At 48.5% G+C, this 20,000-nt stretch overlaps 3 protein-coding genes across 4 annotated transcripts in view; 1 reads left to right on the top strand and 2 right to left on the bottom strand.

Moving 5' to 3' along the window:
* Window positions 1–14,954, bottom strand: part of LOC126571488 (3-hydroxy-3-methylglutaryl-coenzyme A reductase) — a 38,685-nt gene extending 23,731 nt beyond the window's left edge. The window contains exon 1 of one of the 2 annotated variants that reach the window (XM_050230024.1): window positions 14,870–14,954. The gene's annotated coding sequence lies outside the window, so the exon portion shown is untranslated. Of the gene's footprint in view, window positions 1–4,799; window positions 4,817–14,869 lie in introns of those variants that run through there. The other variant, XM_050230025.1, reaches the window with a different exon arrangement.
* LOC126571489 (uncharacterized) lies at window positions 13,539–19,152 on the bottom strand. Its single transcript, XM_050230026.1, has 4 exons — window positions 18,975–19,152; window positions 18,583–18,825; window positions 14,828–18,498; window positions 13,539–14,759 (listed from the first exon to the last, which is right to left on the bottom strand). Exons 1-3 carry the CDS (start codon window positions 19,021–19,023, stop codon window positions 16,952–16,954), a joined length of 1,839 nt encoding a protein of 612 aa, XP_050085983.1. The 5' UTR covers window positions 19,024–19,152; the 3' UTR covers window positions 13,539–14,759; window positions 14,828–16,951.
* Window positions 19,153–19,586: 434 nt separating this feature from the next.
* Window positions 19,587–20,000, top strand: part of LOC126569999 (negative elongation factor A) — a 5,895-nt gene continuing 5,481 nt past the window's right edge. The window contains exon 1 of the mRNA XM_050227439.1: window positions 19,587–19,796. Coding sequence (XP_050083396.1) covers window positions 19,587–19,796 — 210 coding nt within the window. The remainder of the gene's footprint in view (window positions 19,797–20,000) is intronic.

The following is a 20,000-nucleotide window of genomic DNA, read 5'->3' as shown; positions in this document are numbered from 1 at the left end:
CGATAAGAAGCGATCTTCGCGTTCGCTGTGATGTGCGAAGACGAAAAGAGCGAGGCGCATAATTTGGGAGAAATTTCCATTTGAGTTCATGACCGATCGTCCGGTCGGTTGGTGAATCAAACTCCAGAGCTGGGGGTCCACTGTTGAGTGAAATTGAAAAAAAACAAAATCCACAAATCATACATCGCTGGCACAATGAGTTGCATTCGTATTGCCTGCCACATCTTGGAACAGTCACGGAAAGGTCTAAATCCGGCAAACAATATGAGCCACTGGTGTGTATTGCGCGTTATCAACGGCAGTCATCATGAAACGGAAGTTTCTCGCCGTACTCAGCGGATATTGACGGACTTCCAGTTGCATACCAACGTCTCACGTAAACGTCCTGGCATGTTGCATAAGATTACAACAGACTAGTCTCGGCAATGTGCTATTCTGTAGAGTAAAAATCGTGATAAAGTGTGCCTTTCTACATTTAATTTGCAGAAGGACTCTTTTTAACATGTCTATTTCATTTGATGCTGCTCTCATTTCAGGATAGGCTATTGAAAAAGGAAAACCGCACGTGACGAGTAATAAATCATCATTAAACAATCATATAGTTATGTAGATAGTTATATCTTATAATAATATCAATTTGCTACAAAAGAAAATCGACGACACAGCACTGAATATTCACAAGACTCGCCAGCCAGAATGGTTTCGTTATCAACTCAAAGCTTGTTCTCTAGCGCTTCCGAAAGGCATCAATTTCCAAAATCGGGCCGAGAAGGGGTTTGCAAAAGCGCCGTCGCCTGGTCTCTCGGCGCCATCCGGCTGCCATCGCATCCGCACACTCAACGAATGAAGCTAGGGCTAAAAAAAGACCCTGGAGCGCTCCACAAGCCCCACAACAAAAGATTCCAGAGCGAGTGAGCGTACCCTGCTTGCGATGGTTCGACATCGTTTTGTTTTTTTTTTGTTTTTGGTCGCTCTGGAATTACATTAGAACGCATGAACAATGTGACCACCGTTCGAAGGGAACGCAAGGAATGCAAGGAAAATGGCCACCGTACAAACATAGCGATGACATCATGACCGTTATCAGTGCCGCATCTTACGGTGGCAGCTCTGTCAGCCAAGCCAAGGGGACTCACATGCTTACAGAGCGGAAACTGCGCCATTTTGAATGTGGCTTAAGATTGACTCATGAAAGCGTTTACATGATTTTCCAGCGCCGTTAGGAGTAGCAGCGCTTGTGATCGGTAGTTGGATGATTTCATTTGCGAATGTTTTGCTGTGTTTCAATTTCATAACATGAGTAATTCCATCCTACAGTGACCATTCGATGCGAGTTGTTTATCAACAGTGTGGTTTATCGAGTGTGGTTTAAGCAGGGCCAACATTATTGTATCGAGAAGCTGGATGCTCGAATCGATATTGGTGTTCCTCAAGCTAAATTATTGCGCTACAAACGCCTCTCATTTTACACATTTTTTTACGTCTCATTCATTCATCGGTCTGAGCTACATTAATACCAATGGGGGATATGCAGCACTTTGCTTGTTTGTTTGTTCCACGTGTCTGTCCGCGTGGCGTTCTGTGTGGATGAAACTTAGTTTTCTTTTTACAATTAGAATCTCTCACTCTATTAAAAGTATAGAGCCGAGAGTTAGTCAGAACATGGGAACAGATACAATACGTCAGTGAATTTGAATATGTTTGCTGCTAGTTGAATTGTGTTGCAAGTGGAGGATGTTCGATCACATGTTAGGTCAGCTCGTCGAACAATGAATGAAATTAGCAAAAACAAATGTCTAGCATGAACCCCATACATCAATTAGTTCCCGTAAAGCACTTCAAACCAACATACCCACCCAGTCCGCTACAGATCTGAATTGAATCTCATTTAGAAAAGTTTTACAGTTTATGCTTTGCTGGAAAAAAGTGCTACCACCACCAAACCGATACGCAATCAGCAATTAGTACACCTCACTTCTCGCTCGTACAACAGTTCAATCCACTTCTTGCTTGCTGTTGGAGTTGTGGCGTTGGAAAATCCCAGCTCATCCCGCAGCGATGACCGAGCAAGAAGAAGGTAACCCCCCGTTTGCACTCCAACCCCAAGTACCAGCCGGTTGAGTCTGAAATGTCTGCTAAATGGTACCAAAATAGAACCGCCACCCCTTTGCGAGTGTGCACACTCCGTCTCGCCCAACTGACCACAATCCGACATTGTTTATCCCCCCCCCCCCCCCCCGGGCCCGCCGCAACGATCGCTCGCGGCCCCGCGTTGCATTCACCTCTCGTTGGGGTTGTTGCGTCCAGAATCCGGCGCACCGGAACCGTCCTTGTTTGTTTATGCCAGCGCGTACCCTTCAAACACCACACACCACCACCACCACCACCACGGGCGTGGTTCCGGGTTCACGATTGGCGTGAAAAATAGCTAAAACGGCTGTTGTACGTCCCCCTAACCAGCCAGACGGTGGGTGGTGGTGTAGTAGTGAATCAGTGTTGGCTTTCTTGGAACTAGGTGGTTCTCTGCTTCGCTTGTTTTGATCCGTTTTGCCACGAATTTAAATTCCAGCTTTGTCCAGCGTCTGTGGGCGCCTTTGTCTGGTGAGCATGATATAGGATGATAACATGATACCACCCGGGGGGGAGGGGACTGTTAACAACCCCCTAAAACACATGCGATCGCCCGTAAGGGGGTGCTCATTAGAAGCCACAGGTTCCCGCCGTACATGGTCATAACATGTGGTCGCGATCACGCCTCCGAGTATCTTTGTGCCACACCGGGGGGGGACCACACCGCACATCCTGGATGGAATACTAATGCCACAGAGGCAGGCTGGCTGGCTGGCCACCACCACGTCACTGCCGATTGGCGGAACTATTTATTCATGAGCGACCACCGAGAGGCGAGGCCAATCCCCATGCCAAGCTAAATGTTTGCAAAAGACACTCTCTGTCTGGTCTTCCCGCTGTCCCGACCTGCCTGCCTGCCTGCCTGCCTGCCTGGCCACCACCTTAGGCCCATTAGAGACACGTCTCCGCTAGGCGTGTCGCGCATTGTTTCCTCGTCATAATTTTCATCTTTGAACCATTTTGGAGTATTTGCTTTTTTTTTTGTTTTTGGTCTTTTCTGTTTTCTGCCGGTTGTCACCTTTGCTCCGGCGAGGTGAGAAACCCACCACGCCCCGTTCCCTCCCCCGCCCAGAGGTGACAACACCACAGGCAAGTGTCCGGGACGCACGACGCACACGTCGTCGTCGTCATCTGCTGTCCAAAATGTGCTAAAAGCATATCGTAAGCGGCGCGCGCCATGGGAACCCCGCCATGCCCGCAAACGAAGCCAAATCTCCACCGAACCCTAGACCACCGCGACTGTTGCTAGGCAGCCGATTGCAGGTTGCTGTTGGTTGGGCAAATTTATTATTCAAAAAAAAACGGCCAAGCTACTGAGATTCTCCCTTTTTCTCTGTCACTTGATAGGAACGATCCGATCCGAGCGATTCCTGGTAATCCGGGATTCCGTGTTCTCTAGCGATCGCGAGATGGTTTTCCATCGATCATCTCACCTCCGTCTGAGGCGGATCTAGCGGTAAACGGATGGACACAGCAGCGATCGCAGCCGGTCGTTCGATCGGTTGTAAAACTTCTCAATGAGCGGCGATGGGTTTTTTTTGGCAGCCACAAACCACCAGCCCAGTGTCGGCTGCCTTCCCCTAATCCTACAGAGACACACGCGCAGACACCTAGCACAAGATCGCTCGCGAAGGCTGACGGACGGGCGCGATGTCGTAATACCCACCGGTGCGACCGGTCCACGGACCAGCGGCGCACGGGCTGGTGAATATTTTGGAGGATAATTTGAAACTTTTATTGACCGACGACGACGACGTCAGCGGCGGTGGCCATCTATATGCCTCACACTTAATCAAACGGCGAAAAGCTCCGCTCCGCTGAAAATGCCGCCTCTCTGTCTCTGGGCCGAGGGTGGTTGTTGATTGGTGATCATCGTCGGCCGGTAGAATCGGTCATTTCTAGCAGGTTTTGTCGCTGGAAAGGTTGAGGATGACCGAAAGGGGGGAAAGGGGAGAGAGAGAACAGAGCACATCGTGCCACCGCGTCCCCCGCCGTACTAACGGGAAAGAAGCGGGTCAATGTCTTCAGGGTTGGACAAATTTGCATCTCGATGAAAAATGACGCCGATTTCCAATTCCTGCCACCCCCTGCCCTGCCTGGTGCCAGACCTAGTCGACCTCCGGACCGTGCCGCCGCTCTCGAAGTTCGATTTGGAAATGGCCAGCCAGCCAGCCAGCTCTTCTGTGGGGTGTTCTGGTGTGGGATGGCCTTTCCGTTTCCGTTACGAAACCAAGGCGCAACCCTGCCCGGTGGAGAGTCCTTCGCTAGGGTCGACCACCACACCACGATTGTGGCGGAGGCCATCACATCATCATCATCGTTCGCGGTCACCGTGGAACCGATCGATTGATCCGGATCGAGCGATGGTGGTGCCGAGAAGAAATCCAGTTTTCTAACCACCGAACAATAGAAAAAAAACAGCGCTTGGTCAGGGCTAAGGCTAACGTCTTAAGGGCCGTGGCATCACTGGTGGCGCTGGAACCGGTGGGCGAGAGAGAGAGAGAGAGAGAGAGAGCGGGCTCATCTCACACGATCACCGATGAAGGTCAAATCGGTCGATCGCACCGCTTGATGAATGTCGCACGCATATAGAGCAACCAGTGAACGCGGCAACCGTGTGACCGATCGGTTGGATGCCACTGGTGCACCACACCAACACACACCACAACCGCTCTCTCTCTCTCTCCCTCCACCATTACGATCATGTGTCTCCACACTATGGGCACCACAGAAGGACCTCCTTCGGTGTGTTTAGTTGTCACCGAGAACATGGCATCCGTCCCACCCCGATAGGGCGGAGAGATAAAAGTACAACGAAGGTCAGCTTTACGCAACGCCTGAACGGCGATCCGGGGAGAAAGGATTCGATCAATGGAACTTCCCCTCTTTTTTCCTCTGCTGAAAGGGGTCTCCAGTTCTCACGATCGCCATTCGCCGCCACCGCCGCCACCACCGCCACACCGGTTTTGTGAGGGATTTAAAAATATCGCTCCGAAAACGAGCAAAAATGCTTGCAGCCTGGTTGGTTTGGTTTTTTTGGTCGCCCCTTTCGTCGGTCACTGTTGCGCGCGTTGTTGCTACGCGACTCCAAAACCCGCAGCGGCAAGCGAGCTGCTGAAGCTCCGTGGCTTCATCGACGCAGAGACAGAGAAAGATAAAATTGCCGAAAAGGAAAGCCAATAAAGGAGCGATGACCAGAGAGACAGACCCACGGAGTGAGACTGGGACTGAGACTGAGGGGCTGCATCTTGTGCGCTTCCGTGATCACACCACCCGCTGCCGTACGATCGCGTAAAACGAAGAAAAACTTCCCCCAAAAAGCCCCAACCCCTTTCACACTCATACTCCCCTTGCTTCTTGGCGGCTCTTTGCGTCCACGCGGTAAAGGAATGCCTCCTAACCTACTTCTGGTCACCGGGAGAAGGTGATTGTCCCTCCCTTCTCTCTCTCTCTCTCTCTCTCTCTCCTCCCACTTCAAACCCGTTGACAAAATCCAGAGCTCCAGAGACACACACGTACGCACGCACACGAACGCACAGAGACACCGACAGTGGTCGGTGTGTGGGTCTTTGGGGATCGTCTTCGATCGACTCGATCTCACCCCGACGCAACACCATCATCCGTCGTTGTAGTCGCGGGCGCGGACGCGGACGCCCGTCGGTCGTGAAAGTGCCGCGCAAAATTTTGAAAAAGTGAAACTACTTTTGATGACCCACATTACAGGGCAATGGGGGTACGCATGATGGGGCCGAGCGGTAGTAGTCACGATACCGCTCGTATCAGTGCGCCGCGACCGTGCCGCTATCTTTGGTTGAAATCCATCGAATCCATCAATCCATCCTTTCTTCTTTTCCGCTTTAAAAGTGGTCACAATTCGGAGCAATACAAATCCCCCTTGCCCGACACGATTGTGGTTGAAAAACTCTCCAATAAATTACATCAAGGAGTGGTGCAGAGCAACCTATTTGGGGATTAGAATGTGACGAACGATCGAAAGATCGCATTCTTTTGACTGATTGTTTGAATGGTATTGAATGAATATCGAAAGATCGCATTCTTATGAGTGATCCATTGACAACAATAATAAGAAATGACAATGTGGAACACACAACATCACGATAGCACCTGCGATCGGTCGTCCGCATAATGGCCACCAGCTGGGCCACTCCCTCAATCAATCAGCAATCCATCGAGAGCGGATGACAGCAGACCGCAGCAGCAGCAGCAATGCTACAATGTGTCTTACTCCTCTCCGTCCTGTGCAGGATCACGATCGTCGTGCGAGTAGCATACGAGCTCGCACCTCGTAAAACAATGGACAATAAACGTGCATTTCAGCCAACCTTCCGAGTCAATTTGTATGCGTGTCTCTTTACAAAACCCCTTACAGTTTCACGTGTATTCCATGCGAAAGTAGCCAACGGTGCAGCGCAACGCAACGCAACACAACGCGGTTCCCTTACCTCCTGCTCGGCAACCAGGCCGCTAGCAGGCAACCAGCGCGAAAATGTCCTACTTCCTTCGCGGACGATGAAAGAGAAAACGCACAACGCACACAACGTCGGTAACATTCCTTGGCTCGGGAAGGGCAAAGGGGCGGGTGAAGATCACGATCACAGGAAAATCGTAAGACCCAAATCGGGGACCCCCCCCCCCCCCCCCCCCCCTAAGTGGACGACCAGGATGGATGCCAGGATGGATGCCAGGATGGAGGAGAGAGTATAGTGGTAAGAGCCACAGACAAGCGACAGAGCCAGAGACCACAATGGACGCGCGATCGGGCGGTGGAACGCTATATATGGCGCACCTGGCCACGCACCATCCAACGTCACCGTCACCTCTCTCGTAATTGCCGAATTGGTTAGAGGGTAGCATCAGGAGCACCGCACAGCAGACACACCACAAGAGACAAGTCTGGTTTCTGGCGTGTGTGCGCGTGTACGATCACGCACACCGGTTGGCTTGGAATGGCGCGAAGCCAGTTACGCAGAAGTATGAAGCCCCCAGCCCCCCGAGGCGGGGGGTGGTGCGTCGTCTCGTCGTCAACCCGCTCATCATCATCATCATCCCGGAGCGACCCCAGCCAGCCGGGTGGTAGAAAGTGAAAGTTACGTCACCGTGTAAGGAAGGGAGGAAGGGAGGAGGGGAAGAGGCATTGATACGAGCCACGAGGGGTGTTGATTTGTTTGAATCGAAACAACTCACACTGAGCACACACAGAGTTGGTGCGGGCAGCGCAGAAGGTGCGATCATCGTGATGTTATGTTTCGTTCACTCCCCAGTGGCCCAACCCCCCTACCCACTTAACTGTAAACGCTGCTGAGCCCCGAGGTCATCAGCACACGAACGGTGACGGATCCGCATCTCGCGCGCGCGTTTCCAGTTGCAGAAGAATCACGAATCGACGATCCCCTCGCCCCAAAGATCCGGCTCCGGTGAGATGCTCAATCCGAGGGGGCCGATTGTGGAATACCAGGATTTCGAAGCCGGGATTTGATGACACATTTGTGTTGCTTATTTTTACACGCAACAAAAGTCTGCTGCCGATGGTCCATCTTCTAAAGCTCTCCTTCCATTGCCAACCGAAGCACGAGCTACGAGCCTTTTCTTTGTGTAAATCGGCAACATTCTCGGCATCATCGGCTGCAAACTGGTATCGATTGCGAGTTGCAACGCAGAACAGCACCATCGCCACCACCAGCACGTGGTTGGGCATCTTTGTGCCTCATGCTGGTCTCCAGCACGCATTGCGATCGTCGCGTCTTGCCCAACGCCATGAGAAGAGGTGCGGCACTCAAGTGTGGAAGCGAAGCACGATCTCCAGGTTAATTTAGCCAACCGAACACCGTTGACGGGTACGGCGCGTCATGTTTCATTCACTTAATGCAATCTAAGGTCTCGAATGGACTGGCTTGACCAAGTTCTGCGGCTTCGATGGCGATTCGATTTCGGGAGTTTGCCACCGCCGGTACGCCAGTCGATGGTGCGACACCATTTGGGTGACGGTAAGCGACAGATCGGCATATGGGACGAAGCCAAGAAGCGTTGCCACATTGACTCCACCGTGCAGAAGAAGTCGCGATTGACCGGTCTGGGTCTGGTGGTAATGAGATCACTTCTTGCAACAGCAACGTTGAACAACATAGAACAGCTTCGAAAGAGGTTAGCGTTACGTTTTGGTCGGTGGTGAGGTGCACTGAGCCAAGCATTGAGTAAAAACTCCAGGACATACCATTCTGGGTGGATGGGCGAATCGATTATGATCGCTACCCGAGTGCGCGCGTACCGTACACATCGTTATCCGCATTCGACCGATTGATTGGATGGAACGGATGAACTTTATTGGACTACTGCGCCACAGCCACTGGGTGCATGGGGTTTTTGGTGACTTGATGCCGTTCGTTGTGCCAAGTTGAAACACATCAAGGTTATTAGCGCTAAGCCAAGGTTGGCCATTGGTTGGACACTTTCGAAACACTGCTATGTGCTTTAAACAATTCAAACCTTGAGCGTTGGCGGTTCATTCGGTTCATGGAACGGAACAAGCTGTCGCCATTTATGAAATTATTTGTACAGGAAGGACATTTTGTGCTCCTTAATTGAAATGTTTAAAACATTGGCAAAGTTCTGCTCGATGTCGAAGTCGATCGATGATTTCATATGATATCCCACTTTCAAAATAGCAGTACTCCTAAAGTCAAAGCAGAGTAAATGCGATCTGAAAGCATGTTCTTAAATTGCGCCACAAGAAGCTCTTCGCGAAGAGACGGATGTAGCAAACGGCAGGCTGGAGTTGTGATGGTCCGATATAGGCGCAAGTTTGGCTTTTGTTTTGTTGGCCAATCAGCAAGCAGCGCGCGATATCACGTGGTCCAATTGCGTAGAACCACGTGTGTTGGAGCGCATTCTGGAAGAGGTGAAAAGGAACCGAAAGAAGGATGACGCCATCGTTGCATTCTATCACTGCGCGATTTTTGCGATAGTTTCTGGGCAAGTACTCTGCGGTAGATGGTACTTGTCTGGATATTAGCAAACATATAGTTGAAGTAGTTTAGTTCACTCAATGCCGTGAATATAATATAGCTACTACAGTTTACATGCGTTAGTAATTTGATAAACAAAGATAGATAGTAGTACAGGGTGAGGCAAAAAACCTACAACACATTAAAACGCCATATCTTTTTCATTTGTGTTTGAATTTTTTTGAGTAAAACTTAAAAAATATCGGAAGTTTTATAAATTTTTAAAATCAGTTTAGTTTTTCTCGCTTTTTGTTGCTTTTTGAATGAATTATGGTCTTGAGACCGTAGAAGAAACCATCGATCGTTGCCCACAGGGTGCTTTGTGTGATTTTGGCTCATTCTTGGAGAAGCGTTTGCATAAGCTGTTCAAAACTATGTCATTTTTTAGGTCTATCCGTGCCCTTCAAAATGCCGCAAACGGAGAAGTCCTGCGCTTTTTGCACCCATAGATATTGACAGCCAATAAGACATGGAAATGAAGTATGAAATGTTTTTTAACACCATTCTCATGTCTCGGTTGCTTTGGGGGAAGATACAAGGGACCTGTTGGAATCTGTAGGGATTTCACATGAATTGTTTGTATTTCTAGGATTGCAATGAACCTTTTAATAACTTTGCCACATGCATTTGTTGATTCATCTAGGATCCACCGAACGAAAATGTGCGAAGAATGTGAAAAATGGCATTTTATGGCATCTCAACCCATTATCAACCAGGCTTATGCGTCCAGATGGCCAGGCGAGGGTGTAAATCATCAGGTGACTTTCCTGGCAACTAAACTTCATCATTTTTTTCGTTAACAAACCACAGGATAACGAATGGTTTCTCATCGAAGAAAACCAAGTTCGGAATTTCATCACTTGCGGCCATGCGAAGTAACTGTTTGGCTTTATTGAGTCTAATTTTTTGTGATAAGGTATGAGGCCATGCCCAGTTTAGAAGCTTATTTGAGCTTATTTTGACGTATTGGTTGGGTGATTGGAGCTAAAATTCATTCGTCTACATCATTTTGAGTGATGCTGCGTCGTGAAATTTTTCAATTTGCTTCATAACTATTTGAACATTTTGTTTCGATGTTGCCGTATTTGGAAGTCAACTTTCAGAGTGTCTAACAACTCTACTAGTATCACAGTAACTAATTATGGTCCGAGATCCAATTGATTAATTCACATTTAAATGCTGGAAGGCTCTAAAGATACCCACTTGTGGTTTTGCTACCAAATAAAAACCCAAAAAAAATTGACACCATTGAATTCCATCACAAATAACTTTTTTTCTGACAATTTCCCACTAAAGTGCTTTTATATGCTTATAAACAATAGAGTTAGCAATCACTGGAAAAAATCTACCAGGTTTCAGGCGAGTGGTTAAAAAATGGCAGCAGTTTGAACTTTGTTTGCAGTTTTTTTTGCCTCACCCTGTATATACTAAACTTAAGCTTAAACTTAATATCATGCCCTCTTTCAAAACAACAGTACTCCTTAAGTTATTTGTTCCAATGTGACCTGGAAGCATATTTTTAAGTTTGCCACACCAAGTTCATCCCGAAGAGATTGATGTCTCAAAGCGTTGGATGGATTGGGATGGTACGACATAGAAGCAAGTTGTGCATTTTTTTTTTCAGCCAATGAGGATACATCGTACGACATTCCAACACGACGTGGTCCAATTGCGTAGAACCACGTGTGTTGAAGCGCATTCTGGAAGCGGCGAAAAGTAATCGAAAGAAGGATGACGCCATCGTTGCATTCTATCATTGCAAGCGTGGATTAGCCAGTAGCCAGTAGATTTCATATTCCTGTAGGATTTCGTCCAGACCGCATACATATTTGTATGCGTTAATGTACTCAGCGTATAGCCCTTGCCTTGCACAATCAGGCTGCCATTTGTTTCGATTTTTGCGGAACTTCTTTTATGGTAAAACATTTGATGAAGATGGCAATATGGAATGAATGAGTTTTTGAAGATAAAATCCAGATCTATGATCTATGACCGTTCAATTTTGAAGATGCCAAAAAGAAATCAAAAGATAATAGAATAAAATGAAACATAAACCTGAAACATAAACTGATTTATCTCCACTCTAAGTATTTCAATAACGGTATTTACTTTTGATTACAAGAAACGCAATTACTTATGAAACAACATAATAGTGTACATCAAGACATTGAAGCGCTAGTAGTTGTGTTAGTAGTTTGTGCTAAATAACATAAAGCTTAAGCTTAAGCTTAAATCATGTTCCCCTTTCAAGACAGCAGTACTCCCAAAGTCAACCGATCCAATGCGATCTGAAAGCATGTTCTAACTTGCGCCTCTTCGCCAAGAAACGCAAACGGCTGAGTAAGTTGTGATGGTACGATATAGGCGCAAGTTTGGCATTTGTTTTGTTGGCCAATCAGCAAGCAGCGCGCGATGGATCGTTTCTGGGCAAGTATTCTGCGCAGATTAGCAAACATATAGTTAAAGTAGTTTACAACACGTCATTGAACTATAGTTTGTGTGCGTTGGTAGTTTGTGCCAAATAACATAAACAAAGGTAAGTAGTACTTTGCTTAAGCTTTAGCTTAAATCCATACGATTTCATAAGGCTATCGAGGGCAATCATAATTCATTCGAGATTCAACTATGAGCGTGCCTATTTTGCACCTAATTGAGTAACACTAAGAGCAGGGGCAGTGGTCAGCAAATGGTCAAACCAAATTCGCTTCGACGAGTGCACAATCGCCCCCCCCGTGGAAAGCATCATTGTTAAGCGATCAACTCGATAACATATGTAACACACATGTCGATGAGTAAACCGTTCCAAAAAGATACCAACGCACAGACACAATACACACCAAATCACTCGCCATTGCAATACACATCAATGTCCGTGTGTGATGTAAGCTTCTCGTAAGGAGCAATAAAAGATGTCTGTTGTTTCTCGGTTTGCCATTTGCAACCATTACTGCCCGATCGGGCATGGCTTGTGCGTGCGTGCGTGCGTCCGTGCGTCCGTTTGTTGCGCACAGAGTCAATGATGACTGATTATCGATCGTGCGCCGCCGCCAGTAGAGCATTACGATTCCACGATCGCCTACGGTCCCCGACTTCACAATCGATCAGTTCCATGACATTTGAAGAACTGCTGGCAACAGTTTATAAAACTGCGATGGACAATTTTCTTTCACATCTTAATCGCAGTCCCGATATGACTTTAAATGATCTGCTGGTGAGACTACGAAAAATGCATAGTGCTGGCCATTTCGCTTCGTGCGTTACGTATGGCCCCAGGCTGTGGTGTGTGGTTCCGTATCCGGATCTACTTGCTTTGGTGCGCAGTGCCCGTGCCAACCACAACAAACCAACGGGGGAGCTCAATGCAGCAATGCTTGATCGGTTTCAAGCAATTTCTTTAGATGCGTTTACCGTGCAGGAGCCAATACACATGTAAAGCAACAACTCAATAACCATATTCCACCGGCAGAATATTGCCTAGCGGCACGAACCCGGAACCATGGTGGCCCGTGTCAGTGTCGTTGCTCGAGTGATCTGCGCTTCTCGCACGAGGAATGGTTTTTGGGACGGTTCCAACAGGAAAACGTCAATCGTTGAAGTGCCTTTGGGGTAACCGGATGAATTTATGATGCTTGCCGGGTGATAAGCTCGGGGCCTGGGGGATTTTTTTCTTTCCGGTGCGTCAAGTGCAATGTTGTGTCACACCGGTAATATTAGTTCCTCTTTTCGATCATGAGATCATTGATAAAAGTAGCCAGCCCGAGGCCTGACCCGGTACACGGTGGTATAACGGCACGAACGGTATTTGCGGTATAAGAACAAAGAAATACCTTCTCCACGATGGTACGATACATTCCTTACGTAACACTAGTTGCGATTTTGTAGCGTCTAGCATTATGCTTTTTTAGCATTTTACAATTCCGATGCAAGGCATGGGGAACAACAATGCAAGTGCATCAAACTAAAAACAGAGTATTTTTTGTTTAGTAACTCTGTGATTTGTTATATATTAGGCTTAGTATTCCATTAGGATTCTATCTGAAGCAATCAATAAATCGTTTGCAAGGGATCATTTGACAATCCTTCAAGTACGATCGCAATACTCAAGAAAAGACAATGCTAAATGTTACAATTCCTTGTATTTGCATCTAAAATGCGCAGAATTGGACTCAGCTTGGACCAATTCCGGATAGAGTAATGTATTTTAGATGCAATGCCAATTCAATGACGAAAAGATTTGCCTCGTACGGAAGACGACGGACCCTAGAACCAATATTTTTTTTTAAATTCATTATAAAGGTTTTAAACTTTACAGTTCTTTCGCCTCTCCTAGAACCAATGTTAAGTTGTAATTATTCTGAAGCACAGAATCTCGTGGACGCCTAGACGTATGCTTAATAGTAGTCGGTTTATTTACTCTGGTAGCGTAAAACTAAGTCATTTTTCAATTGTTACCTTAGATAAAAAAATGCTTTAGTTACAATGTTAATAAGTGCATTATTTTAAGCAGTACACAACAATTCCTTCCATATAATATTGAATACCAACTGGGTGAGTAATATTTTAAATGCTCCCGTTATAATATTATTCCCGCACAATATGGATCTTACGCCGGTAATTAACGATGGAACCTAACATTCCTTTATGAATTGGACCCAAAGACGTGCTTACGTACTGCTTTGCTGATTAAATTTCTCCCCTGAATGATTCGAACGCACGTAGCGTACAGCAGATTTGAAGAAGAAGAATTTTAATTGGAATGAACATCTTGTAACAATTACAAGATCGGCAATTGAACGAGACGAGCTACTATTGTAATGAATGGGTGGTACAGTGTCTTAAGTGGAATTGCTGCCCCTCCCACCCCACAGAGGCATCACTATTTTCCAGACCAACAGATCGTTATCTCGGTGAAATGCAGTTTCATTTTCAAGTGCACCCACCGCCTGCCACCCCTAGAGCCCTTGAGCCACCGACCAGTAGAGAGTGGAGGGCGGCGAAGGAGGAATGCAATGAAAACTCATAAAAATCATCCCTCAAGTAACAACAACAACAACAACAACAGCATAGATTTTGTGAGATGCGGTGCGCGCGATGTGATGCAATACCGTTCGGACAGCCGGGGACGAGAGTGAGAGTAGCGCCATCGCGGGTATCACGCGCCGTTTGTGACGTCGTTGACATCTTCCACTTGCTGGCCACGGTTTGCCGTGCCTCGAGGTAAGGCAGATGTGACCCACGGTTGTCCTCGGACCCGATTGCCGATGCCGGTATGCGGCCCGCAGTGGCTAATATTTTGCGACACCAAACCGTTCCAATCCGTCCCGGCAAGGCCATCGGGCAAGGATTCGAGCCGAGATTTCCACACAGCGCGTTCGCTCGGTCGCTCGGTCGCTCGTTCGGTTGTTAAGTAACCTGGCGAGTTCGCTGGGCCAGCTATTTGTGTTTGCTGTTGTGTGATGGGGTGCGCCAGAGCAAAGAGGGGAAGGGGAGGTCGACTACCGCGAATCGCGGGTGATCACGGCCACGGCTGGCTGCTGACTTCTTGCAGAGGAGTCATGCCGTACACTACGGCGAAAGCGGTGACACGGAAAGTGAGAGGCGCCAAGGCTGTGAGAAGGTGGTGCGGTGTGTGATAAGGCTAGGTGAAGTTACGCGTCAATTGAGTATCCGCTTACCGTTAGAAAAGCGCCGAGCGAGAAGATTCTGGAATTTCGTACCGTGCGGGATGTTGTTGATGAATGAGAGCGGCGTCTTCTTGATTCGTGTGGAGGAAAACGGGAAAATCCTTCCGATCAATGTAGGCCGCCACGGTAGGTTGGCAAGTGGTTACGCGATTCCCACATAAACAGACACACTGATTGCACACATACCGAGAATCACGGCGAATCACACGTGCTCTGTGGCGCTTTCTTCGTATTCTTGCGCTGGCGCTAACGTTCTAGCTCGGTTACCGTGTTCGATTCCCGATGCTGAGCCAGGTGATTTGACACGATCACTTTACATTCATCACTTGCCGCTCGTTTTCCCTGTAGCACACCTCGCAGCACCCCGCATCCCAGTTGGATTTGCGCAATCGTTCCCTCTGGCTCTTTCTAGTTCTCCCTCCTACCCCCGGGGGCGGAGATCATATGGTCACTTTGACAGCGCTTTGTTATTGTGCCGCGGGTTCACGGAACATCAATACTTGGTTTTCTTCTTCTCGCACCTCTCGTCCTGTACCGTATTGGACTGAAAGATTTGTTTTCGTTTCTGTTTTTACCCCTTTTTAGCGCAGATAAATGCTCCGATTCCACCAGGAAAAAAAACACAAAAAGCACAAAACGAATCACAATCCGATGGCACGGGGCTCGCGGACACAGACACTCTCTTCTGCAGCAGCTGGTTGCGTGTTGCACTAATTTGCTCGTCTACGATGCTTCTCTCGCAGAGTTTCTTCCAAGAAGCAGTAGCGACAATCCTTTTCTACACACAAAGGCCAGCGGACAACGGACACACCTCGAACACCTCGGGGACAGTTGACTAGTTGCTTTTGCAGGAACTCTCGTTCTCGTTTGTTGAGCACAACTTGACCTGAACTGAGGGATAGGGGGTGGGTAGGTGGGGGAGACCCACGGTTTCACGTCGAATAGAAAAGCAGCACGACCAGCACCGTCACTGGCCAAAATCGTTTTGAAAGTTTCTCCGATGAAACGTGGGGCACCCTCGTCTTAGCTGCTGCACCTCGGCGCTGGCGGCGGCGGCGGTGTACCCCTCCTATCAAGGCAAAGGCAATAACGACGACCACGACGACGACGACCAGCACCACCACCACCACCAGTAGCACCACTGCCCCCCACCTGCGTTGAGGCGGCGTTAAAGGAAAAGAAAATCCTCATTTTTAACACGGACCCCGGGCTCCCCTCCTTCTGCTCCGGCTGCTGCTGCTGCTGCTGCTGAAAATCCCTCGATGCCTACCGCGTGTTGCACAGTGCAATCAACCGGTCTCCAGGCCTGCTGCGGCGGCCAGTTTACTACCCGTTTTAGTGCGCTGATTGCGTTGGTAAAGGGGTAAGTTTATGCGTCGGCGGACAAGCGAGTTGCAGCATTTTTCTTTTGGTGATTTTTTGTTGCCGCGGTGGGTGGTGGGCGCAGAGTAAACAACAACTGTCAGCATGAGGAAGGTGCGGTGGCGGAGGAGGGAGCGGAATAGTAGGTAGCGTTGACGAAGGTTGACTCGTTTGAGTTGGCCGTTATCGCGAGCGCCTTGCCTACTGAGATCTACTTAGCGGTTTTAAGCGATTAAAAGACAACGTACTAAGAACGCAAGCACGCACTCACTTCCGGGACGATAAACGAGTTAAAAACGGTTCCATTGTGATGCAAAATCGCCAGGAATAAGCGATTGATTTTAAAAATAGCGTTCACCGATAAGCAGGTTCGCAAGTCAGGCTCATTTGCCTAAAAAGCGTTTGTTTAGCGCCGGGTGCTCGGCATTCGATTGTAAATGAACCGAGCATAAATAGGGACTGACGTCATTAACGTATTCTCGGGTTGCGTACTAACGTGCAACATTGTGTAATACGACGGAAACGGAAGCAAACTGGGAAACTGACCATTAAAATGAGGTAGTAGCGTCACTACTATTCAAGAGATTTATTTATTTCCAACCGGATTCTTAGCTACACATGTCACTTACATCTAAACGAATGGAATCGAAGGCACGTGCTACTCGTGCCGTGTGGCGTGAGTAGTGTTGGACGGATTCGAAAGAGATGCTGCAGTGTAGAAGCATGAGAGATAGAGAAGAAGAAGTGAATCTTCTAAAAGAATACTTTCAATAGCACCGCCGCTAAAGAGATTATGAACGATGTGAGCGCACTGCTGAATGGTGCCGTCGAGCTGTAGATTACCCACGGAAACACGGTAATCACGTTCTCCGTTTCCTTCCACGGATTCGCACCGTCATCAAAGTGCATCGGGCACTGATCGCGCTCACGCTCGTACTCGGTCATATCGATCGCGACCACTGCTCCTTCGGTGTAATTCCACGACGTCACGTCCTGCCGGATATCGCAGAATGCTCCTACGGCCTGTGACATTAGCACCCGGTTCAGGTCTGCCCTCTGGTACACCCAGCAACGGTACTTGGACAGTGGGTCCAGATCGTCATAGGTAATGAGATACGATTTGAGATTCTCCTGCCAGAAACCGATACATTTCATCCGATAATCCGGATCGCTGTAAATATCAACCGGTCGACCAAGATGATCCACGGACAGACAGTAATCGGCATCGATCGCCATCTCCTTCTGGTCGACGTCACACACGGAAAAGTCGGAAATGTTCTGTTTGCAGTTGATATCGGGACGCGGACTGAGTGTCACACCACCGATGATTCGTGTCCGGAACGGTGCTTCGCCTTTTTGCGTAAAATTAAACTTTCCCGCCACGGGGCACCTGATGGGGACGGGTTTGGCGGACAGGAGTAGATCATAGCGCCACTCTTCTTTGTTCGGGAACTGTTTCCAGGAGCACACGGTCGAGAAATCGTCCTGTATCACCGCCAACCCTTTCCGGTAACGGATGATGTTGTGGTGTTTCGGCACAAAATCGAAGCACACGTAATCCGTCTGACAACCGTCCACCGTAAGCCGAGCCATCATGATACGCGTGTCACGCTGCTCGCGACATATGTAAATCGTTCGACGATAACGAGACTGATCCGGTTTGTACGTTTCCACAATGTGCGTTTCATTGATCCTCACATCACCATCCACGTTGGCCGTGTTGATCCACTCTCCGGTGAAATTCTGCGGAAAGCGACAGCCGGGCTCAACGACTTCTGCCTTCACGGGTGTTATCCGCAAACGTTCCGGTGATTTTTCGACCGTTTTCAGAGTATTGCACTCGGCCGTTATCGACACTCCAAGGTACAGATCATCGTCACGGTTTTTCAGGAAGCAACGATACTTTTCGTCCTTTCGCGATTCCTTCGTGTTGGCGACGGCAAAGTAGTGGTTCTTGCCGATAAACCAATCGCCGAGGCAGCTGTACTCAACCACCCCTTTGAACGTGTTGGCCATACCGATGCACTGCTTGTAGGAAATGTTGAACTTTTCGTTGGAAATCAAAAACTGTGTTCCGGCCTGTTGGCAGGAGTGAATCCGGGCATCGGGATGATCGCACTCGCCGGTGAATCGGAAACGGTTTTGATACGCAAACTGCCACACACCTTCCAGCGACGATCGACAATTGACTGGCACGTAGTTTTCGTTGAACAGCGTAATCAATTGCTGATCGTTCGTGATTCCGCGACACACGCGGTCAACCGTAGGCTCCTGATTGTTATCCAACGTGACACAGGCAGCTACAAAGAGAACAAGCAACAAAAGAAACTCTCGATCAAACAACCATTCCAAGGACACCTGGAGCGCGATATGAAGGGTCTTACATTCGAATTTTTCAAAAATGTTGGGCGTTCTGGGGAATGCATGCACGCAGTGATAGCATCGTCTGCCACGGAATATGAAGGTATAGTTTGATCCCGTTCGTTCCATCATTATGACTTCCCCCCGATCGGACATCGTGTGATCATCCAGTACGGTCAGCGTCGGCTGGCCCGTTTCCCAGGAGAACCATGATCCTTGCAGGATTTTCGGAATCGTGAAGTTTCTGCCCGCACTTAAGCATGGCGCTGTAACGGAACGAAAAGAAGCTCATTAACCAATCGCGCCATTCAAACGAGGCTTTAATGATCCTTAAAGGCAAGGGTGTTAATGAACGTTCCCACGGACACGCCCTGTCCGCTTGGGGCTTGGGGCGAGACGGCCTTCCTCTCCTTACCCGCACAGAGCCAAGTGGCCAGCAGGAAATAATACACGAGTGGCTTCATTTGTACGTTACTGCACTAAACACTACAGGAGTTTCAAGGGTTGGCACTAAAATAAAAGGATTTCGTGGGAAAACATCGATCGAAGCGAAAACTCCAGATCGGGCGTTGTTGTTGATGCGTGATTCACCCGAACTGTCAACCAAACCTGTCAAACAAGCATCCCTTTCAAACCGAAACCGTTGAATCGAATGAAACACTCTCTTCGGTGAAATTCGAAATGCTTTCTACTTTCTAGTGCATAACTTAGCGTAACAAACCAAACAGCTCGTAGTAAATTCAGTAGACAAAATGATAAACCAACCTTTTAATGCCCTCTTCTGATTGAATGTTTGTGCTCCTTTTTGTCAACCAGGTTAACCGACCCTTGCTGTCAAAGCCAAGATGGCGGCAAAAATGACAGATTTTCTTCATGGGCCTTTTTTTTATCTCGCTCTGCCCGATTTGCTGTAGGAAAGAGTGAGTGAGAAAAGGCGCACACACGTGTGTTTCTGTGTATTGTGCGTGTGCGTGTGTGTGGCCGCTGGTGTCGACTCTGACTTTTTTTTTCGGCTGTTTTATTCAAGATGGCTTCCGTGCGAGATTGCGATATTTCTCTGTGGCTACATAATAAGCTTGGAACATCGAACGATTCGTGGATAAGCGGCTCAATTACGTCCCAGCTGAACAAGGAGGTCCTGCGCAACATAAAGGAATGTTTTCCGGACCTGCAAACCCAGGTCAAGCTGAAACTGCTGCTCAGTTTCTTTCAGATCCCGCGGCGGATCGTCGAAGAGGTAAGCGTAGCGAAGCGAAGCTGCATCGATGATATACCTCCGTGCGTGGCGTGTGCGTGGTGCGTGGTGCGTTGGTTGGTGCGGTTGGAACGGGCGCGGGCCGACGGTAGCCGCGGTTCCCGGGCGGTGAAGATGAAGAAGGCGCCAACGAGTGGCCGCCGCGTAGGTTGGTTGGTTGGTTGGTAGAAGCGAGGGAGTGGGGTC

The sequence above is a fragment of the Anopheles aquasalis genome, chromosome 2, assembly GCF_943734665.1.
Source record: "Anopheles aquasalis chromosome 2, idAnoAquaMG_Q_19, whole genome shotgun sequence".
Classification (NCBI taxonomy): domain Eukaryota; kingdom Metazoa; phylum Arthropoda; class Insecta; order Diptera; family Culicidae; genus Anopheles; species Anopheles aquasalis.
The sequence above is the reverse complement of the archived record's forward strand: the minus strand, read 5'-3'. Positions and strand labels throughout refer to the sequence as shown.